This window comes from Hakea prostrata, chromosome 1 (assembly GCF_041222555.1).
Source record: "Hakea prostrata isolate BN-2017 chromosome 1, UWA_Hpros_2, whole genome shotgun sequence".
Lineage (NCBI taxonomy): Eukaryota > Viridiplantae > Streptophyta > Magnoliopsida > Proteales > Proteaceae > Hakea > Hakea prostrata.
The window spans coordinates 29,710,227-29,734,639 of NC_142600.1; the positions used below are offsets into that span (position 1 = coordinate 29,710,227).

The following is a 24,413-nucleotide window of genomic DNA, read 5'->3' on the forward strand; positions in this document are numbered from 1 at the left end:
TAACCTTCCATCACTCAACATCTTGCTAAATGGTTAATTTTTTACCAAAATATATCAGCATATGGAAAAATGAGGGAAACAGTTGCCCTAGCCTAATTTGATTCTGTCAATCCAAAATAGTACTACACTTGATTAGACTCTGATCCGTCTAAATCAATAAACTTAAAAATATCATTGTTGCCCAAAAACTAGGATGAAAGTAGTAAGAGTTCTGAGGTTCTTTTAGCCAACCCATCCCAATGCTTAGAAATCTTGACCTCAGCGCAATCCGGTTCGTAGCCTGGAGTTGTTTCCAGGTGGGCTACACAAAAAAGGATATCTGTCCTTTTTTCCTTTCTCTTCTCATGTTGCATATTTTGTTGCTAAACATTTATCTCTATTTTTAAGTTACTTTAAAATTTGAATCATGAATCCTTTTTAACTCAAGTCCTTATGTTGTCATCATCACTTCATTGTGGTACTTTCCTTCTGCAGGTTGCCTTCAAAACAGGCGAGTTCAAACAACAAGTCATATTTATTGGGGGATTGACCGATGGTTTTATGGCAACCGAGTATGTTTTGTTACTGCATGCCATCAAACTCTTGTTCCTCAACTTTCTCTTTGTTGTCTTTGTTAGAATTTCAGTACCTGAAATCAGTCTAGGGACTGAAAGGAAATTCAGAAGAAAAAGAACAATTGAAGAAAACTAAAGAAGAAGAATAGAAGAAGGGAGAGAGCTTGCTTGTATATTTTGGCTCTCCCCTGGTATTTTATTTATAATGTAAAATTATGTTTTAGTTTTGGACAGTTTCTTAAACTGAGTTACAGCAAAAAGCAAATTACGTGTTGTATAGAATCTCCCAAATCTACTGAAAAGGAAACTATCTTAGGGAGATTATTTGTCAATCAAGCAATAAGAAAAATAAGAAGTTACTAAAATAGAAGGTAACTAAAATAGAAACCTAAGCTAAAATAAAAAGTATGAAAAAAGGAAACTCCAGATTGCAGTGATCCAGTCTAGTCTGCAGTCGTATCCAAAGTTGTGTAAATCTTTATACTCCCCTTAGGTTGGAGTATACGCAAAGAAAGCTTCAGCTTAAACAAATAAGAATAACCTTGAAAGACAACACCAGTCTTGAACTGTGTGGTAATAGCATACACCGATAAACACTAAGAGAACTTCACCCATGAGATAATCGTCAACTTTAAAAAAACTTTAGTTCTTCATGTCGAACAAACCATCCAATAATGAAAACAATCAGCAAAATCCACAAGTGTAGCAACATACTAGCCAAATAATCCTAGTACTAGGAAGGAATCTCCACACTAAAGATAAAAATTGTAGCTTCAATATCCACACAACCTTTTGCAAGAAGGCAAAGTAGTAGGTAAATGTATGGGTAAGTAAACGGCAGTATTGGTTACTGCAGACCAAGTAGGTAAGGTAGTATGGGTTATTGCGGATCATGTAGGTAGGTAAAGGGCAGCATAGGTTATTGTGGACCAAGTAGGTAGACAAAATGCATATGAGAGCTGATGCATGGCTCTATGGAATCTTCCATAGATAAAGGGCAGCTATTGACACCATGGCTCTATGGAATCTTCCAAATCCTATGCTCTTGGGGATTGTTTCAATCCATACTGAGCATGCTTCAGTTTGCACACATACCCATGAGTTTCAGTATATGAGTACCCGAGTGATGCATCCATATACACCTCTTGAATTTCCCCGTGAAGAAACGCATTTTTCACATTAAATTGTTGAAGACTTCATTCCTGGTTTATTGCATATGAGAGCACCACCCTTACTGTGTTCATCTTTACAACTAGAAGAAAGGTCTCCGAGTGGTCAATCCCATAAGTTTGAGTGAACCCCTTGGCCACCGGTCTAGCTTTATATCTTTCCATAGTACCACCAGCTTTGTGCTTGATGACAAACACCCATTTGCACCCAATAGTCATTTTTCTTGTAGGTAAGTCAGTAGGTCACCAGATACCACATTCGTTTTTTTCCCTAGGGTTCTCATCTCTTCATCAATCGCTTCTTTCCAGTGTGAATGAGTTAATGCTTCCTACCAGGTGTTAGGAATAGAAGTAGAGGATGAGGAAGAAACAAAGCTTTGAAAAACTTTAGATAGTGATTGATATGAGACAAAGTTAGAAATAGGATGCTAGGTGCATGCTCGTGGTTGCTTTCTTAGTGTAATTGGTAAGTCTAATGAAGGATCGGAAACGGAATTAGAAATTGACTTACCAGGACAGTCTCTTTAGGATTAGGAGGTGGAGCTTCCAATCGGCTAGGAGCGGTAGAGCGAGCTTCCTTCACTGTTTTGCTTTGATAAGTTTTCAGGGGAGTTTACAATGTAGGTTACTGCTCCCTTTGCACATCACTATTCTGGTCCATCAGTCGTTGTTCCAGTTACTCCATCTTCCAAGTGGGCATCGTTAGTAGGAATATCGGAGGGGATTTCCACTAGAGGGATGAGTTCTAGAACATCTTCACTAGACTCACTCTTGAGGTGTAAGGAAAAAATAGGGAATATTTTCTTAGAAAATCCATGGAAACAAATAACTGGTGGGAAGGAGGATGGCAACACTTGTGACCCTTTTGAGTGGTAGGCTAACCAAGGAAATACATCATAACCCACGTGGATCAAGCTTAGCTTTAACATGATGGTTTCTAGCAAAGGCAACACACCCAAAGACCTTTGGGGGGGGGGGGGGGGACAGTAAATGATGTAGTACCTAAAAGGGCTTCAAGAGGGCAGCATTTTTGTGGTACACGACGATGAGGCAATACGAGGCAATTTAGGCTAGTTGAGGCGATGAGTCAACGAGGCGCTTTTGAGGCGGTTGAGGTGTTTCAAGGCATTTTAAGTGAAATTTTGGCTGTGATTGTAAATGAACATGTATTATGAAAAAAAAAAAAAAGATCCTATTCTAGTCATCCGATATGGCATATATTGATGCATTCATTTGTCTTAATGATAATGAAACTTCTATTCTTTTTTTTCTTTTTTTTGGGGGTAGCAAGTGAAGCTTCTATTCTAAAAAAGACGAAAAAGTAATGAAGAAAATTGGTATTTCAGCATATTTCAGCAAACAAGGTCCTAGGTAGAGATCATTAGGCTTCAACATGCTATTTTTTTAAATTGGAATTGGTTACTAATTATGGATCATTAGGTTCTAATTGCCAATTGATTCTTTGCCTTCAATTTGGCATCATTGATTTGGTTTTAAAAAATTAAAAATAAAAAAAATTCAATAGGTGGTCGCGTTAGGGTTTGAGGCGTCTGAGGCGAAGCCTTAGACACCTAGGCGACCGCCTTATGACCTAGCAATAAGGCGACGGTTCCCTTATGACCCCAGAGGGCGCCCGAATGCCTTAACAACTATGGTACACAAGATGGCATCTGATTAATGAGACATGTGGCTGCAAGAACAGCATCTCCCTAGAACCGAGGTGGAACATGCATGATAAACATAAATGACCTAGTAACCTCAAGGAGATGCCTATTCTTGCATTTGGCCACCCCATTTTGAGGTGGCGTGTCAACACGATTGGTTTGGTGAATGATGCCATGATTAGCCAAATAGGTTTGAAATTCCCCAACTGTATATTCTGTCCTAATATCGGTATAAAGGATTTTTGCAAAGGCCTCAAATGAGAAATAACCAGTTAATGAAAGATTTGAAAACAAGAGAAAACATCACTTTTTTGATAAACCCATGTGGTTCTAGTGCAATAATCAATAAAGGTAACATATCAACGATATTCAGAGGAAGAAACAACATGAGAAGGATGTACGCTAGAAAAAGGAGTGGTATTACGATTATCAGATATAGGATAAACATGTCGAGTTTGCTTTGCAAAAATGCAACCATCGTAATAAAAATCATTCAAATTATAACATCTAGGCAAGTTAGAAAAAAGTTAAAACTGAAGTAGATAAAGGAGGGTGGCCAAGATGACAATGCCACTGAAGTAAAGTAAATAAATCAGAAGTGGAACTAGAGATCCTAGTCAATGCTGATGGAGTACCATCCAGCAAGCAAAGTCCCCCTTTCCATTTACCACTGCCAATCCTATGCCTTATTTCCAAGTCCTGAAAAACACAATGAGAATGGAAGAAAGTTATTTTGCAGTTCAAATCTCAAGTAATACTACTGATACATTGATACATAGAAGGTTAGTAGAAAAATTGGGAATATGCAAAACAGAAGATAATTGCAGTTTGCAGGGAAGGGGAACAAATGATGGATCTTTTTTCGAAACTAAGAGAAAGAGACCCATCAGCAATTACATATAGTATTGTTAGCAGAGACATGAGAATATGAATGAAATAAAGAGGAAGAACCATTCATGTGATTGGTTGCCCCAAAGTTAATTATCCACGTGGATGAGCTCGAGAACGCACTGTGGCAAATGAAAATACCTGAAGTTGGTGGAGGCTTAGAAGGATTAACCATTGTAGAGGCGACACTGGCACTGGAAGTTGGCATGGAAGAAGACACTTCGAGTTTGGTCATCAACTGACATGGATGCTAGAGCTCATCTGAGGAAAGAGGTGTTGAAGCACTAGTGTCTTCCAGATAGGCGTGATTAGTAGCTGCCTGGGAATTTCCTTGTTTGCATTCAAGCCTCCTCCACTGGAGCTAGGTGGTTGGCCATGTAATTTTCAACACTTTTGGCCTTTTTATTTGATGTTTACAACCACAATATTCACACTTTACTTGAGCACAAGAAGAATCACTTGTACAAGCATGTGATTCCCTTGTACTAGCAGCCAAGCTAGATCTCTTTGGCATACTATTATGAACAATAGCAGTTTTGTGGCTGTCCTCTGTGTCTACCATGGCATATGCCTACTCTAGGGTTGGAGAAGGTTCCCATGAGAGAATTTGTGCATGTATCTGATCATACTCAATATTGAGACCAGCCAGGAAATCATAAACTTGAAGCTTGTCTTCCCACTTCTGATAAGTAAGTAAAATTAGTACCACAAGTTGGAGTAGTAAAATTAGTACCACACGTTGGAGTGAATTTGCCATAGAAGTCCAATGTCTGATAATACCCATATGAGTATTATAATATTGAGCAAGAGTAAGTTCTTTCTACTGCAATTGATGAATTATACGTTTGATCTCAAAGCATTGTGCATTATTATCAACCTTAGAATAGGTGTCCTTGGCAACTTTCCAAATAACAGCGGCATTAGGAAGGAGGAGGTAGCTTTCAGCAATGGCAAGTACAATAGAATTGAGCAGGAAACCTGTAGCCAATCACTCATTTGTTTCCCATTTATCTTGAGCCGAACCAGCCGTTGAATCTTGCACAGACATACCGTGGAGATGACTCGTAAGACCAGGAGCACCCACTGCAAGACCCACAGAGCGTGACCTTCTAGGTAATTTGTCTGGTTGAGTTCTACAGAGTTAATCTAAAATGGGGAGAAATCACACTCATGAACAACTAGAGCATGCTCTACAGCAGATGAACCAGAAGAGGTGGTGATAGACTTAGAAGGCATTGCACGGATTCGAATGAGCATTCTATCCAAAAAATCCCAAATCCTTCATTCAAAAGGAATTATACCTTGAATGGGGAACGAAGAAACCCTTAGTGGGAGAAAAAGTGCTCACCACCATGGGAATATCAACGTGGATGGAAGGCGTTGGCAAAAGAAGGTTTAGAAGGGTGGTGGTAGGGTTTAGGAAGGGATAGGTAGGGTGTTGAGGTCCCTAGAGGGATTGTAGGAACATTGCTGGAGGTGTTAGAATGGCTGGCAGCAAGGATTAAAGGTCTTATGGACCTCGCGGTGATGTGTGAAGGACTTAAGGACCAGGCAATGGTGGAGGCGATAGTCCTAGGCCACCGGTGGAGGCGATAGTCCTATGCCACCAGTGGAGGCTGGCGATGGCCCTAGGAGCAGGAGAAAGAGAGGCGGAAGGGAGGCAGCGGTGATTTAGGTCAGAGAGGGCTGGTGGCGGTAGCTTTTGGGTTCTGTTACTGTTGCAGGTTCTTAGATCTGTTGATCAAATCCCGAGGATTTTTGGCTTTGATACCATGTTGAATGGTCTGAGAACTTCTGACTTTTGTCAGAGAGACATAGTCAGTCTTTATTTGTAAAATAATAACATTAGAGATAGAAAAGAGAAACTCCCAGTGTGGGAATATTACAAATAATATCCTATAGACAATTCTACCCTTAAGAATATTGTCAGAAGTACGACTTCTAATCAATGTGTAAGTTGAACTGTAGTATATAAAAACTTTCTTCTTCTGAAGTACTGCTCTAGATTGGGTTCACTCATCTAATCATTTAGTGTAATCATTATGCTTTGAAGTCTAGGGCTGCACAGGTGTGAGTTAGTCTGGGCTTTTTAGAACCCAGACCCTGCTGAGCCCGGGATATTCAAACACTCAATTCTGACTAAACACTAACCCTAATTTAGGGCCTGAATATTTCAACCCCTGCCATCAGGCCTTTGAGCCTAGACTCTGTTCAGCCTCAGTTGCAGGCCAGGGCAGGTTTGGAACATCAAGGGCAAAGCACCCTAGTCTAAACTTCAGGAATGCCATTGAGGAGTGTATAAACTCCTTTGCTGCCTATGCTTAAGTTCACTGGAACTCTCTGTTGGATTTTATGAGGCTAAATATTAACAGACGAGAGGAAAAGCTATGCTATGCAGTCTGACTGTTTAACCTAGGTGTGCAGCAGTAAAGAGAAAAGGATTTCTAGGCTAACCCTAGCCGAATCATTTGAACATGTGCCTTGGAATCAAAGGATGTGTTGTGACTTATAACAAATAGAACCAGAATATGAATCTCTGGCAAGATTGAATATATTACTATTTTCTTGGCATATCTTTAAGTTTCTTTAAAAAAGAATGAAAACGTACAGCACAAAAGCTACGACTTGGCTGAACATATCTGCTGTTAACCTGCTTGAATGTCTTCTCGTGCCTATATGGGTTTGGTGGGAACTTTGTTAATAAGTTGCTTCGTTAAACCCCCTCCCCGCTACAAAAATGAGGGATCAAAGTCTGATGAGGTTTTTAGCCGCCGTCCTAGTTCTGGAGTTGGCTGTTTGTCCAGACCCACAGGTCAGCATATTTGTTGTCTTTACCCTGCTGAATGGCCTTTAGTTCTCAAGACAATATAAAAATTCCAGTGAGTTCAATGTCTTGTTGGAGGTCCTTGGGGTTCCTCCTCTGTTTTTGCATTTTGGAGCAAATGGTGGCTTATTATCTTCCATATTCATGTCAGCGGTTTTATTGGCTTACTATTCTTGTAGATGCATTAATGCACCAACTTAATTTACTGTTGAAATGTTGACAGAAGCCTTGCCCATTTAAATTTTTATTGGTGATAATATAAGTTTCTACCATGTAGCAGGTATTTGCAGCCTCTATCAATTGCATTGGAAAATGAAAAGTGGTCCTTGGTGCAGCTGTTGCTTTCATCTTCTTATATTGGATATGGCACCTCTAGCTTGAAAGAAGTAAGTATTTTGTTATTATTTTAAATATTATGGATCTTCCCCTCTACTTGCCAAAGTTTCCCTTGGTTCTAGGTTGCATCTGCCAAGTGACAATATTGTTCTGGCATCTGGAACGCTAATCTGGCCACTCTGAGCTTTCCAAAGACAAAGCCCTCATCGACTATTTGTTGAATTTGAAACCTGTCTCAATTGTATGGCCCACCATCTGGTGGAGTCTACTCTCTTAGGTTTTGTTATCTTTTCCTTTTCTTTTGAAGGGGGGGGGGGGTTGAGGGGGAGGGCTGGGTGGGGGTTGGACGGTGTGTGGATGTGGCAATTCTTAATTGTTGGATGGATAAGAGAAATTTTAATTGAATTTTTGACATACTTCTAAGAAAAATCATTCATATAGCTTCCCAACAATAACCTCATCCCAACACAATGGGATCAGCTACATAGATCATTAAGGGCTAAACAAAAGAGATGAGAAGTTATATAGTAAAATTTAAGCATAAACGAGGATAAGGAGGAGACATAGTCGAAGTAGCATTCGGGAAACATCTCTTTACATGGCATCTGCTGCATTGGTCCTCGTCCTCCCAAGTAGCCCTATCAGCACCCGTATGGGCATTTAGTCCCAACAAACGCATATCCTTATTTCCTTTCTTACTTCTTCAATAGTCAGTGTAGGCCTACCTCTACCTCTTTTAGCCCCATCCAATCGGATTTGATCACTCTTCCTCAGAGGTGCCTCTAACGGCCTTTGCTGGACATGCCCATACCACCTCAAGCAGCACTATCTTAGCTTATCCTGAATATGGCTTCCCATGTATCACATATTTTCATTTTCATCATTAGCCATGCTTATCTTGACCATATTGACCCATTCATTGTGCCACATGTTTAGTGCATTTGGCCTGAAAATATTGACGTGAGTCAAGGTTGATGAGGTCAATTTGTTGACCTCATTTTTAGCATCTGCAAAGTTGCCATTCCTCAGAATAGAAAATAAAATTTAGAGTTCTTACCTGGAGTTACTATGCCCGGTTGCTACTTTTTCTTTCTGTAGTTAAGCTCGGTTTTTCACACCTTTAGTTATTAGCTAGTTGGGTTGGAAGTGTCTACTGGTTCTCTATTCTCTCTTATTTTTTTGGACATCGTGCTATCAGGTATTTACTATTGTATGACCAACCAACCTCTTGCGGCAGATTCTGGCATGGGCCTCCACTTTGGTTTGACCTGGTCACCTATAAGTTAAGAGCATGCGGTCAAAGGAGAGGCTGTAGTTCTCCGATGCCTAAGCTAGAAAACCACTCAACACTTAGGACTTAGGAGGATGCCAAGCTAGCTGATAACTTGGGAAAGATTTCAAGTGGGGAACAAGATGAGTGAGTAATGAATGGTAAAAAGTTGAAGTCCCTTTACCTTTATAAAAGAGAGGTATTTATATGCTGGCCTAACCGTCTATTGATCCATGTGTCACCCAGGCTCCTCATCTGAGCACGTAGTCTTGTGGCTGAGTGCCAACATAGTCCTTTTGCTGTATTGACCATATATTAGAGGAGATCATGACTGGTACTTGGTGATGTAAACCAAATCCAGGACCACCTAATGAGGGGCCTAAAGGGCTTACCAGTGTCACGGCCCTATCAACGATCCAGAGAATTTTAACCAGCACCAAGGGTATTTTGGTAAATTTTCAAATTTTCGTCAACCCTAGGTCCAGTATATTTTTGAGACCTTGGATCTACTTTTTAGTTTTGAGTTTGAGTCAATATTTGTTAATTAGTGAATAGTCCTTGTTAGGTTAGGATGCTTAAGTTGTAAGGGAATTCTCTAGTTTTGTCCTACTTGTCCCAAGGTTCCCATGTCTACTCTTAGATTTCAATTTGGACTCTTGTAGAGTGAGATATGAAGAACTTCTTGTGTGAATAAGAGTCCGTAGTCAAAAAAGAGTTTTATCTTGGTTTGCAAGTTAGAGTCCTAGTTTGTTTAATTTTGGAAGTTGAGTCCTATCATGTTAGAGCCCTAGTTTATTCTCTTTTGGAAGTTGGGTCCTATCATGTTTTCCTTCTGAAGGCTATAAATAAGCCTACTTCATTGTAACGAAGTAGACTTGAATTATTTAATAAAGCAAAGAATTGAAGGAAGAGGAATAAGTCGTGGGCTCCCTTGGAGGGAAGCCTGCGGTTGGTTTGTGAGACTAAGTTTGCTGAAGATCTTCTACTTCCCTTCTGCTACAAGTACCCCATCCTTAGTCTTCCCTCTCATCCCCCATCCATTACACCCCCTTATTTATTTATTTATGTATTTATTTTTTTATCTTCTTGAGTATTTTCTTGAATTTTCGGACTTTCCTAGTGACCCAAATTTCAAGGTCAAATCTACATCAATCTCACTGTTAGATTTGTCCCAAACTTTAGGAATATCACCCCCTAATGCTAGTGACCATAGATCCCAATTTGATCCATTTTGTCTGTCTGATATCAAGATATAATTATTTTCTTGAATTTTCGTATTTCCTAGAGCCATAAAACAAGAACCTTAATATCTTATAATTTAGACATCCAAACCCCGCCAGACTTGGGGAATCATATCCGTAAATTATTTACCTACATTCCTTCCAAGTTTCAACCCCTTATGGCACCCTATAGACCCAAGCCTAAGGAATTTCTCTTATATCTCCCCTGGGATGGGTTACTTATCTTTGAGATTGATGGAGCATATTTGACCACAAAATAGTAACCTAACCTTTCCCCCTAGGAAATCATCCCTTCACAACCTATATCACATAAGAACCCCCCTTATCCCCGAAATTCCCAGAACTCTTCCTTTAATTGGTGTATAGATATCTATCATGCCCAACTTGCTAGTAATGGTACCAAAACCTTTAGTGCTCAGACTCTTTGTAAATACATTAGCCTTTTGGTTGTCAGATGTGACAAGGAAATGTGGATCAGTCCAGACTCGATCTTCTCCTTGATTAAGTGTTGTGAGTCTCTACATGCTTGGTTATGAACTGTATTATGGGCTATGTTGATAACTGATTTACTGTCTGAAAACAATTGTAATAGGTGTCTTTGAATGTGTACTTAGGTGTTGGAGTAACCCTTTCAATCATAACACCTCATGAATACCTTGTGCCATTGCTCCGACTCTGCATTAGCATTGGTCCTAGCAACTACTACTTGTTTCTTCTTTCTTCAAGTTACTAGGTTTTCTCCAACATAAGTGTAGTACCCAGAGATTAGGGCATCTTCCCCAATCTGCTTTTGTATATGCTTCAATGTTCAAGTGTCCATGAGGAGAAATCAAAATTCCCTTTCCTAGTGGCAACCTTTAAATACCTTAGAATCCGGTAAACATCATCTAGATGTGAGGAATGAGGGTCATGCATGTACTGAACTCACTAGTCTAACAACAAAGGTGATATCTGGTCGAGTGTGAGACAAATAAATCAGCTTCCCAATTAGTCTTTGATAGTTGGTCTTGTCCATGGGTTTCCTTCTTTGGCCTTCAAGTGTAGGTTAGTCTCAATAGGGTTTTGGTTGGTTTACATCCTAGCTTCCCTGTCTTAAGTTAACAAATCGAGAGTGCACTTCCTCTGAGAGAGAGATGCCATTAGCTGAATATACTAGTTCAATACCAACGAAGTACCTGAGTTTTCCAGTGTCTTTGATTTCAGATTCAACACCCATGAATGCCTTTAGAGCTGGAATTCCTGCCTTACTACTTCCTATAATGACAATATCATCCATGTATACGAACAATATGGTTATGTGAGTCTGTTCTCTTGATGAACAAGGTATGATCAGCATTACTCTGTCTATAACTGATGGACACCATGGTTTTATGGAATCTTCCAAACCCATACAGAGCATGCTTCAGTTTGCGCTTTGTCCCATGAGTTTCTGTAGAAGTGTACCTAGAGGCACATCCATATACACCTCCTCTTGAATTTCCCCATGAAGAAAACCATTTTTCACATCAAGTTGTTCAAGACTCTATCCTTGATATACTGCATGTGAGATCACCACCTGTAATGTGGTCATCTTCACAAGTCAATTGGAGCAAACGTCTCCTGGTAGTCAATCCCATAAGTCTGAGTGAACCCCTTAGCCACCAGTCTTGCTTTATATCTTTCCACAATACCATCAGCTTTGTGCTTGATAACAAATGCCCATTTGTATCCAAAAGTCTTTTTCCTTGTGGTTAAGGACACTAGATCCTGCATTTGATTTTTTTCCCCCACCCCCAAAGCTCTCATCTCTTCATCCATCGCTTCTTTCTAGTGTGAATGAGTTAATGCTGTTTGCCAGGTGTTAGGAATAAAAGCAAAGGACATGGAAGAAACAAACCTTTGAATAATGACTGATACGAGGCAAAGTTGGAAATAGGAGCACGCAAAGAACTTCTGAATTGTGTCAGAAAGACATGGCCATTGTTTATGAAATCCCAAATCTTGAGGGTTTTGTAGAAGGTTTTCAGATATGTGGATCAAATGCGGAGGATTTTCAGCTCTGATACTATGTTGAATGGTTTGAGAACTTCTGAATTGTGTCAGAAAGACATAGCCATTGTTTATTTAAAATAATAATACAACAACAACAACAAAAAGCCTTGTCCCAACTAAATGGGGTCGGCTACATGGATTCTTGCCCTCCAATCAGTTCTGTTCAAGGCCATGCTAGATACAAGGCCTAAGCTATACATATCCTTTATCACCACTTCTCCTAAGGTTATCTTAGGTCTACCCCTAGCTCTTCTAGTTCCTTCAATATGGATTATATCACTTCTCCGTACAGGAGCATTTATAGGTCTCCGTTGAACGTGGCCGTGCCACCTCAAACGACTTTCTCTAAGCTTATCACTTATGGGAGCAACTCCCAGCCCAACTCTAATATGATCGTTTCTTATCTTATCCATCCTAGTTTTGCCACTCATCCATCTTAGCATCCTTATTTCTGCTACACTGAGTTTATCTATATGATTGTTTTTAACAGCCCAACACTCTGCACCGTACATCATATCTGGTCGAACAACGGTCCTATAAAATTTTCCTTTAAGCTTTAATGGAATACGCCGATCACATAAGACCCCGGACGCACCTCTCCACTTCATCCACCCTATTTTAATTCTTTGGGAAACCTCATCTTCCAAATCACCTCTTTTACTTATGATTGAACCTAGGTACCTAAAACAATCACTCGAGAAATCTCTTTATCGTCAAGTATCACCACCTCATCATCGGCCGATCATGACTAAAGTTACAAACTAAATATTCGTCTTCGATCTACTAAGTTTAAAGCCTTTTGATTCCAAAGCTAATCTCCATGATTCTAATTTGGTATTAATCCCCACTGGGTCTCATCAATCAACACAATATCATCCGCAAAGCATACACCAGGGGACCTCATCTTGAATGTCTTTGGTTAATTCATCCATTACCGGTGCAAATAGATATGGGCTTAAAGTTGACCCTTGATGTAGCCCAACCGTTATCGGAATTCATTACTTTGTCCCCCCGTTCTAACACTAGTCACCAAACCATCATACATATCCTTAACTATATCTATATATTTACTTGCAACACTTCTTTTCTCTAGTACTTGCCAAATTAACGCTCTAGGGACTCTATCATAAGCTTTTTCTAGGTCAATAAATACCATATGAAGATCTTTCCTACATTCTCTATACCTTTCCATAAGTCTCCTAATTAAGTAAATAGCCTCCGTTGTAGATCTTCCGGCATAAACCCAAATTGGTTCTCCGTGAACCGTAGTTAAGTGTCTCAAACGGGTTTCAATTATTCTCTCCCATAATTTCATCGTATGGCTCATCAATTTAATGCCCCTATAGTTATTACAACTTTGAATATCTCCTTTATTTTTGTAAATTGGAACCACAACACTTCTCCTCCAATCATCGGCATTTTCCCCGTGCTCATAATCTTATTAAACAACTTAGTCAACCAAACTAGTCCATGGGTTCCTAAGCTCTTCCATACTTCAATTGGGATTTCATCAGGACCTTGTGTCTTGCCGAGTTTCATCCTCCTTAAAGCCTTTACCGACATCAAATTCTACGTATATAAGTTCGGACCTTGTGCCTTGGTGAAAAGTGTAATCGTCCAAACATAAGTGCTTGAAGAATGCTCATTTAGTAAACTAGAGAAATAGGTTTCCCATCTTTTCTTAATATCCTCCTCACAAACTAATACTTTACCATCTCCATTTTTAATACATCTAACATGGTCAAGATCTCTACTCTTCCTATCCTCATCTTAGCTATCTTATAAATAGATTTTCCTCTTCCTTTGTGCCCAATTTATTATACAACTCTTCATATTTCTTTCCCTTGCTTTCCGCAATTTCTTAGCTTCATTTCTATCCAACCTATACCTATGAAGATCCTCAACATCTTTAGTTCTTTCCATGCCTTAAAACTAGCTTATCCTAATGGCAACTTGAACCTCACTATCCCACCACCACGCTCTCTATAAGAATGAGTCTTTCCTTTTGATTCACCTAGAACATCTTTAGCCACCTTCTTAATACACATAGCCATCTCATTCCACATTGCATTGGTATCCCCTTTAATATTCCATTTTCCTTGTTTGACTACTTCATTAATGAAGGATTTAGAGTACTCTCCTTTCAAATCCACCATCTTATCGGGATAGTTTACCTTGGACCTTATTGTTCTTGGACTAAGCACATATCCAAGACATAAGTCATGTTGTGCTTAAGCTCCCCGGTATCACCTTGCAATCCTTGCACAACAATCTATCAGTCCTTTTAGTTAGGAAGAAATATATTTGGCTCATGCGTCCACTTTTGAAAGTAATTAAATGTTCATCTCTCTTTTGAAGTAAGTATTAATATAGATAGATCAAAAGCAGTAGCAAAATCCAAAATAAATCCCTCCTCATCTCTCCAAAACCATATCCTCCATAACACTCTCATATCCTCTGATCTTTTCCAATATGTCTATTTAAATCACCTCCTATGATAATCTTTCTCCTAAATCCTTCATTAATCCATCCATACTTTCCCAAAATCAGCTAACTTCATCTAATCCTACAGGTCATATGCACAAATTATATATCATCTTCTCCATACCGCTTATAGCAATAACCTATCACCCACTCTTTTACATCCACCACATCATTTTTAAATCTATCCACATAACCCACTCCATTTTATTTGTTTTATCAATACCAAAGTTAAAGTCATTCAACTCTTGGCTTAGCCCTCCATCAGTCTCGATCAAGCTACAACCTCTCTCCTCATAACATCAATCAATCAACACTAAAGATCCTATTCCAAGATCCAACTAACCTACGCTTATGGACTAGCCTACCCACCGTCCACGGCGCGGAACCCCACCACCGCATCCGGGCCCAGACGCCACGGGGACGCCCTATAACCCTTGCCCATTATCACTACACCCCCAAGTGTACCTCATCTTTTGTCGGGAACGCCTAGCATAGCTTTTATCATATAGGTCGAATCCATGAAAAAGGTTTGGCTAGATTTTCCGGTGCCGGCTACCGACCTGACGCACCAACCCTCCTCCTTTACCCGGGCTTGGGACCGGCAGCAAAACACTGGCGGAGGGGAAAAAAGAGAAACTCCTGATGTGGGATTATTACAAATAATAGTATCCGAGAGAAATTCTACCCTTGAGAATGTTATTATTATTAGAATTACAACAGATTAGAATGCCGAAAAATAGGTTAAATACCAAATTTTAGCCCATACTGAGCTCTAATATCCACGAAGATGGGCCTTCGAGTTGGGTTGAGGTGACCAAGAGGTTTACTAGATCTCGGCTGAGATCTCGTGAGATCATAGTTTTTTGAGGGACCAAGATCCCTATCGAGAAAATTTCCTACCAGAACAAAACAAAATAACTAGACTAACCTTAAAATGCCAGGACTCTCTATTTTACAATTAAGTAAGATCTTGATCTAAAATATAGGATAAATCACTCCTAAATCAAGCAGAAAAACAGTAGAAATTCATAAAGAGTTAATCATGGAGAAAGGTAAGTAGGTCAGAGCATGGCTCCTGACCCATATTTCTGCCATGAAAAATGCTAGAAGAATCCTCATAAAGATGGCTTTCACTTACGGACACAGCCACAGGATACCAGCATGGGTCGAGCCTTGAACAAGCATGGGAGATAGGTCAAGGATATTCGAGGGTTTGATTGATTCTAGATCTGCAACAAACAAAGAGACGTGAAACAGGATTTGAGATGAAAGTGAAAGTGACTGTCTGTGATGAGTAGAGTTTGAGGGTAACTTATTTGTCATTTTCTCTAATCAACTAATGGTTCTAATAGAAAAAAGGGATGATTACCAATTTGGCATGGTTTTGGGGTGTCCTGAAATTTCGTTTATTTGTTGCTTGTGCCTGATCAGAATAAGAAAACTGTTGCCCTAGGGAACAAAGAGAGAAAATGGGATGTGCGCTTTAAGCCCAATATTGTATTTCTAAGCTGTATATTCTTATGTACATATCTTCTGCTTAACTAACAACTCAACAAAGCCTTGCCGCAACTCAAAGGTATGATCCTGCTCTAATTCAATACTTTATTGCTCTGTTTCTCTTGAAGGATGCTCTGGAGCTTGATCAACTGATTGGTTATCTCATTAATAAGGAAGATTCAGAGGGGGTGGTGTTGCTTGGGCACAGTACTGGCTGTCAGGTGAGTATTATGAAATTATGGTTAGATTAGCTCTTAGTAGTTAAATTTATCTGCGTGAACTTAAATTTAGGTTGCAACGAATTTAGGATATTGTGCATTACCTGCAAACAAATGCTGCATGCTCAAGAGCAGTCCGGGCTGCCATCCTACAGGTATTATGCAACTTCCAGATGTTTGTTTTCATGTTTTTCCATGTATGATATTTCTGATATTTTATGCATAGAAATTATCCTGTAGTAAACAGTTCATTTACAAGTTATAACCAGCTTCTTGGTTTCTCAGTGGTTGAGTTAGAAGCAGCTAACCTGAAAACCAAGGTTCGAAGCTGGTAGAGAGGAAGTTATAACTTAGGCACGTATTGACCATATCCTTGGCACTTGTAATTTGCCTCTTATTTATTTGGTAATTTTATAGTTTTTTAGTGTATATCTTTTAATACTGAGAGAATGAAAAGAATTTCATAAGCTTCAGCACCCAGCCCTGGATAGCAAAGATCAGAGTTGAGTGTATTAACAAATGTTCCCAAGTTGGTGCAAGTCTTACTCTCTAGGATTGACTGTCTTTCTTATTTCCTTCTCAATCATGTATCATAAGACCCTCCGTAATACCTTGCGATCAATCAAATAATCTCTCCCTTACGCAATGCTTCTCCCTCTTTAACGTCACCAACAATGTCACAGAACCGCACATACACACTGCAACTCAAGGATAACTCAGTACTTGAAGAAAACTGTAGCAAGAGCACTCAATTAACATAAGAATGGTTAACAAGGCTGCAATACAAGGTACCTCCTTTTCTTGAAGCATCACCCGGATTGCCCCATACCCAAGGGTCTTTCCCTCTCCTACGGGTCAAGCTTGCCCCAACACTACCACAAAATTCTCCTCCCCTCCAAAAACACACACCTCCCCTTTATATACACCCAACAAATCCTAATGCTTTCACTTATTTGGAGTTAATCCCCTACAAGTCCCTAGTAGTCTTTGGCTAGGATGTGCGTCCCTTAAAATTGGTGTCCTAACAACTCTTCCCCCCTTCAGTTTCACCTTGCCTTCAAGGTGACATGGAACATTGTTTTCTTATGGTGATGTCCCATTGGAAGCTTGATCTTCACATGCTTGCTCACAGCTATGCTAATTCAGCCATGTTCTCGGAAGCCCAATAGCAGGCCCATTTCCAAAGACACCACTGGTGCCCCCTACTGCCCTCACAATATTAATTTCCATCTCTGCCACCTGATGGATTGGTTTCTTGCCACCTCAAGCTAGCTTTCCCCGGGTGATTGCCAAAATAAAAATTTGCCCCCAAACCAAAAATATCATCAAAATGAATCTGATTCAGAATGTCACATTCTGAGAGCAGTTGAGCCATTGAATGGTAGGCTTTCCCAAAGCATTCTTCTTTTGAAGCAATAGTGGCAAATTGGCAATACTATGATGGATCATTCAGTATGCTCCCAGAAGCATTCCATTTGTCCAACGATAATACAGTGATGTTATACAGTGAGGACTGAGGAGTAGTACCCGAAAGGTACTGCAGCCGAGCAGGATCTATTTGCAGGTCTGCAGTGCCTGGAATTATCATGGTTGGGTTGGCTCTTTGATCGCTTTTCTCTGCAGGAATATGAAAAGACAAGGGCTGAAGAGGACAATGAGAGAGTAGCACCGAGCACCGAAGCTTCACCAACATCCCAACGTTAACTAGATCAAACCGTGAGTGGGGTAGGACCTCTGAAGTCCTTGTTCCAATAGCCCCTTCTGTTGGAAACTCAATCAGCGTGAAAGGAAGAACAGATAAGGCACCCTAAGCGCAACCATTGAAAGGACTTCTAGCGTGCCAATGAAATTTCTAAACCTAAAACCCTTATCAAGCAGCTTCGAAAAGTCGCTGCCTGCATACACTCTCAGGGGTTGTCTTTGTCTGCATGTGACCATCAGAACCTGACCCACCTTCGCTGCAGCTGCCAGCCTCTGTTGGTCCTGGTTCACAAATATGGCAACTCTCTGGGTTGCAGTCACTGCTACTGTGCTTGGGTTGGAGGTAGAAGATGAAGATCCGGTCGAGTGACGGTTTGAATGGGCCGTCGTCTAAGTGGTCCTCTGCTTCGAACTGGGCCTTTGCTTGGTTCTTGGTCCATTTGTGCTAGGTGGGCCCTATTTAATAAAATAAGCTAGATTTTGAGTTAAAGGAATAGGTTGGTGGTTCTTTTGCATGGGTTGAGCCAAAATGTGTAAAGCCATGGGTGGAAAAGGTGGGCTGGGCATTGGGTTAAAGGATAGGCTAGGCTAGCCCCATGTGGGTTTCTTAGGGAACCCGACGCCCTAGTCCTTTATTTTGGTTTGCGTGTCCTTTTGGTTTAAGACCATGCGGGCCTGGGTTGCGTCCTAATAGTTAAACCCTTGGCCCTTAGGGTGAGTCAAATTCATAAACTGGTTGAACCCCCAAATACCTCATGCGTTGTCTCCATTTTCAGCTAGCTCTTCTGCTGCGTTTTCAACAGGTGCTGTAGTCTGGAAGCCTGTGTTGTGCTGAATGATAGATGCCCTAGCAGGAGATGCCTTATCTGAAAGGATGAAAGAGCTCTTTTCATTGCTGACTTTTTGCCCAGATGCAAAAGAGATTTCAACCAGAAACCGTATCTGGAAACTTTTCCTTTCTTTCATTCGACGTGGTTTAATCCAGCAGTCTAATCCAGCAACTGAATCTGCATTGGCACCAGTGTGGATCTCTCTCCCTCATCTTCCTTTGAATTTCTGTAATGAATCATGCCTCGAACCGCTAAAGATGTGCCAATATCCTTCATTGCGCTCACTTTGTCTTATCCAAGACTTTTGGTAAGTCAGTCTATTCGCTATTCGACTTCCCTCCCTTCCCTTTTCCATCATGTTCTGTGCCCATAAATAGAAAAATCGATATGCCTTGCTTCTAAAACATATGTTGAGGAGTGAAAGCGACAAGAGGACCCTAGCCGTTGCCTCCATTTCTCTGCCGTTTTCTTGAGATCTTGCCCCCCTCGTCTTGTTGTGGCCTTCCGTCACCTCTCCCTGGCATCTCTAGTACGGTAAGTGCACGCCCCCAGACCTCTTTTCTTTGTTCTTCTCCACATTTGGTGACACTATCCCCAGTTGTCAATCGATTCCCAGTGGCAACAACTCCCACCGCCCCTTAAATTGGTTTTATGGGGTGGTTTTGTGATACAATCTCCTTAGTATGAGACGCAGTTCCAATACAGTTACTTGCCAAACTCTAATTCGGTAGTGCCTCCATCCCATCACTAAACTCAATTTTCAAGCCTTCCTTGAAGCACAATTGATTAAACTCTTACCAGTTCTTGGGATAAACCCATCCTAACCCCTCCCCTTCCAATGTTGGAGCACCACCCCCAGCCTCTGTTCCTGCTCGATTTGGTGTTCCCAATAGAAGAGCACAAATTTCATCAGCCATTTCTGCACTCTCCCTCCACTGGAAAACATTGATAATCCTGTAGCCATATCGCTTCCCTCCAATCAAAACGACTCTGATACCAGTTGGTAAGACCCTCCGTCATACCTTGGGATTAATGGAATAATCTCTCCTTTGCATGATGCTTCTCCCTCTTTCAACCTCACCAACAATGTCACAATACCACACACACACGCTGCAACTCAAGGATAACTCAGGACTTGAAGAGATCTGTAGCAAGAGCACTCGATTAACATAAGAATGTTTAACACAAGGCTGCAATACAAGGTAGCTCCCCTACTTGAATCATCACCTGAATTGCCCCAACACCGGAGGGTCTTCCCTCTCCTACGAGTCAAGTTTGCCCCAACACTAACACAAAGTTCTCCTCCCCTCAAACACGCACCTCCTGTTTATATACTCCCCAACAGAATCCTAACACATAACCAACTAATTCCCTTATTTGGAGTTGATCCCTTACAACCTCCCTAGTACTCTACGCTTACAGTGCGTATATTGGTGTCCTAACAATTTTTTTTTATTACTATTTTACCCCTGGCTTCTTCCACTGTTATCCCCATACCTCCCGGTATGGCCATTGCCCTGTCTTCTGAAAAAAAGAATAAAATAATGTCCATCATTCCTGCAACCACTTCCATTACACCCTACCCAGCAAAGCTGCAAACTCCATCCTGCCCATGCCCCCAGTAACTAGCTAGCCTTGAGGGATACTCAGAAACAAAGACATTCAGAGAAATAATTACGAAAACCCAAGATGACTGAAAACCCATCTCATAAATCAAGTAAAGCTAAGGAGGAAGAAGAAATGGGGGAAAAAGATGCTAAGAGACCCAGGAAACGATTTGTGTTAAGTGAAACTCTATCTCTGTATCTGCTGTGAGACATTTGAAGGATCCATCAGTGCAAGAGTGCAAAACCTGCTCTGAAACTGTGATTGACAGGCAAAGGATATAACCTCACTGGGGTGAGGCTAGAATCCGGGATAATAAAGAGAATTAGCTGGCTATTAGGGTTTCTAAGCCTGAGTTGGGGTTTCCTAGGGTTTGAGGGGGGTTTTAGGGTTGAATGGTTAGATATATAGGTCCAGCCAAAGGGAATTTCAGAATTTAGGGTTCTAGGTGGGGGACTAGGGTGGGGGTAGGGATTGAAGGTTAGGGAAAGGAAAGGGGAGTTAAATCCAAAAGAGGGTGAAGTTTAGGTGAACAGTTTGTGAGATATAGGATTTAGTATTTGGGGGAAGGCGAGAGTGCTGCCTTAAGAGAGAAGAGAAGGGGGGGGGGGTGTTAGTTTGCGCAAGGTTGGTGTAGGGACTGTTGGGGAAGGAGACTTACTGTCATTTGGGGTAGTGGAATGCTGATATTGCTGAAAGAATGCCGAAGCCAAAGCTACTGCAGGTTTCCTCCCTTGAAAACCCTCAAAGTACACTCAATTCTCAATCAAATTTTGTTAATCATCACAAACTGTCTTCATTACATGTGTAAGGCTGTATTTATAGCCTAATTGAATGACTCAGCCCAGGATTCAGATTTGAAACCAAAACGAAGGACTCCGGACTCCTACTTTAATCATGACTCCTACTCCAATATGAATTCAACTTAGAAAGGGAAACAGACTAGGAATTCTGTTTTAAGAGGACTCCAAATTAAATACTGTTGCAAGTTGAAAGAACATCCCTCCAAGAAGGAATCCTGTTTAAGATAAGATTCCAACTTAACAACTTGTAACTAGACTAGGACTCTTTAATAACGTATCAGGGACTATAACTCAAATAGTTCTAACCCTAATAAAATTCAGGTTTCACTTAGGTCAAATTGGGTTAGACTAGGGGTACCTAAAATGACCAAGTGCTCCCTATTTTGGCTGAAATTTCCTGGGCTGCTAGCAGGTCTGCAGGGTGTTTGGGCAACCTCTGGGCCTTCTTTGGGTCTCTTTGTCGTTCCTACATCAGACCAAGTGCAAGGTTTGAACTGTAGAGATAGAAGGGATGGTTGTGGCCTGTGGGTGATGCAAATGGCAAAGGTGACAAATAACATTGGAAGTCTGAGGTGATGCATCGAACAGTTCCTTCTGATCAGAGGGGTTCTCTATTTCCAAGCTCTTTCTCTTTAAGGAGCAGCTTGTCTGCAAGAAAAAGAACTTGTAGAAGGGGAAGTTCCTTTCAATAAGAAGATACTTACAACTCTTACACTATTCAGAGAGGAACTAATGCATCACAATCCGTTGATGATAGCATTGCTGATGCAGAATTGAAGACATATTTACAAAAGAAGAAGCCCATTGGGTTAGGCCCATCAAAGGCCTAAAGTTGTCACCTGAATCAGCCCATGGCTTTCATGGGCTAGGGCTGTTTTAGTGGGTTAAAGTTATCCCACATATGTTGAACTTCATAGTCTAGACCTAAGCCTAAATCTAGTTTTTGGAAAGTCAATAAAATGGGCTTTAGTTTGAAAATAAGAGAACTCATTGTCAAAGGAGTTCTCCTTTGTCAAGAGTTAGGTAGTAGTTGAGTTATTAATAGGTAGGTGGTGTTAGCTAGTGGTTAGATGTTGCCATTAATGTTTATGTCTCTTTAGAATGCTATATAAAGAGACTTATGTAAGTGGTAAAAAAACAACTAATGAATTGAAATCAAATTGCTTGCTAGCATTCCTCCTCTTGGAGAACCCTTGTGTTTGATCAAGGTAGATTGGTGTTCGATCCAATCGATCCACCTTGCGGTGAGAAGCCCGGGTGTTAAGACTCCTTGTGTTTGATCAATGTAGGTTGGTGTTTGATCCAATCAATCCACCTTGCGGTGTGAAGCCCGGGTGTTATTTTGTTGTCCTTATTGTTCTCTTAATTCTCTTCTATTGTTCCATCCATTCTTCTTTATAGCATACTGCTGTTTTGAAGACCTAGTTAGTCCTTGTTCTTCAACCAATATCCTTGTTCTACCACTTCGGTTTTCAGCCTTCCATTATATCTGAATTTTATCTATCTTAAGTCTATCAAATTTGAAGTTGATTCCCTGTGAAAGGTCCTATTTGGCTACTATTTTGATCATTCAAATACAGTACTACATTAGTTGCTCTTCAATTGTGAGGTTTTAGGGACAACAACTCAAAGAAGTAGGAAACTAAATTGCTTCTTTCACTGGCAATTTATTTATGATTTTTAGCCTTTTGGATGGCAGTCTCTAGTTCATCTTGATTAAGAGCTTTAGAAGGTGACAAGATGCCTTTCCAAATCGTCTCTCCAGTCATGGAGTGTGTAAAGTTCATGTATGGATTCTGCATCTTCATTCAACATGTTTATTATCCTTAATTGCTTATTTATTTCTTTTGGATCAATCAACAAATTGTTCTCTCTGTCTATCCTCTGACTTACATATACAGGCCAGGAGAGAGATGGGGAGGAGGTAAATGATTACTTCTTGTCTATGATGATTGACATGTTCGGCCCTCTCCTCTCTCCTCAATATCTTACAGCAGTACTAACAGGCCTTTTCTTTCCTGATTACTGCAAAGAAGGTTTTCTGCTGTGCTTCTCATTCAGATATCATTGTCAATCACCGCTACTGTGTCGTTTGAGTAAAAGCTTTGAAACTTTGATGAAAGATCTCTTAGGTTTCTCTCTCCATAACTGGAAGAAATTAGAATGAAATAGGTTGGGAATTAAACTAATAAGGGTAGTTTGGGAATTAGAAAAGAAAGTATAAATCCATGATTTAACAGAAATCTCTAACTAATAAGGGTAGTTTGGGAATTAGAAAAGAAAGTATAAATCCATGATTTAATAGAAATCTCTAACTGATTGGACTAAAGTGTCCAAAGGTATGTTGGACTCTGGTGTATGCTTATGAAAATTTAGATGGGGTGTCAGCAAGTAAAGAGCGCATTTTTGGGGTGTCTTTGTCATTCGTGCTCTTACTTAAAGAAGAAAAGTTCAAATTACAAATATACCCTCAAGACAGAATATCTAGATCCAAACCGATGCCCAGGTTACAACAGTCATCTCTCTACTATTTCTATTTGTTCTCTCTATCCAATGCAGCTTTCGTTCCCCGCATTTTCAAATTCAATTAGAGGATTTCTGTTTTGAGTTTCAGGTTAGTTGTAACGTTATAAGTTGGATTATTAGTTAACCCTAGCTGATTCATACCATCAGTTTCCCCTACTAATTAATCACTAGTTTCCATTTTCATTTTTTTTCAGTTTTCCATTCAGTTTTGAGGAAAGCTACTTTAATTATGCTTCTTCCAGGTCTGGTTTTGAATCTTATTTTCTTTTTCTGTTCTGATTTGCAGTTTACTAATTAATCTTTGGTTTTTTTTTTCTTCTTTTTCTTTCTTTTCTTAATTGAATTCTGATTTGAACATTTAAGCCCTTGCATTGAAGTAAATCCATTTTCACCGCCCATTTGGTGAAGTACGGGGGCACACTTCATGTATTCTTTTGTGTGATGTTTTCTTCACAACTTGTTTCTATTTCATTGGAAGCGTTGTTGTGACAATAGTGACTAGGCAATCCAATGTGTTGGAGGGAATGCAAGGTGCCTAGGCATTCAGTATATGACTCAAATAATATAGCCCTGAAATCTTACAAAGCTATGCCTAAACCATTATAGTTGTATTAATGCATTATCATATAGTTATGCTAATAATGACATAATATAAAAAACCCAGCAAATAATAAAACCTCTGCTATTGGAGTGTTGCCAAGGCGTGTTCTCTGGGTTCCTAGGCGATGGATTGCTTTTTGGACATGCAAAAGAAAGTCACGCTTTATTGCCT

The 24,413-nt window shown here is 40.2% G+C and overlaps 1 protein-coding gene across 1 annotated transcript in view; it reads left to right on the top strand.

The window, feature by feature from the left end:
* LOC149028679 (alpha/beta-Hydrolases superfamily protein) overlaps window positions 1-24,413 on the top strand; it is a 32,457-nt gene that overhangs the window by 2,679 nt on the left and 5,365 nt on the right. Inside the window, exons 2-5 of the mRNA XM_089138667.1 lie at window positions 475-551; window positions 7,380-7,485; window positions 16,087-16,179; window positions 16,266-16,331. Coding sequence (XP_088994793.1) covers window positions 475-551; window positions 7,380-7,485; window positions 16,087-16,179; window positions 16,266-16,331 — 342 coding nt within the window. The remainder of the gene's footprint in view (window positions 1-474; window positions 552-7,379; window positions 7,486-16,086; window positions 16,180-16,265; window positions 16,332-24,413) is intronic.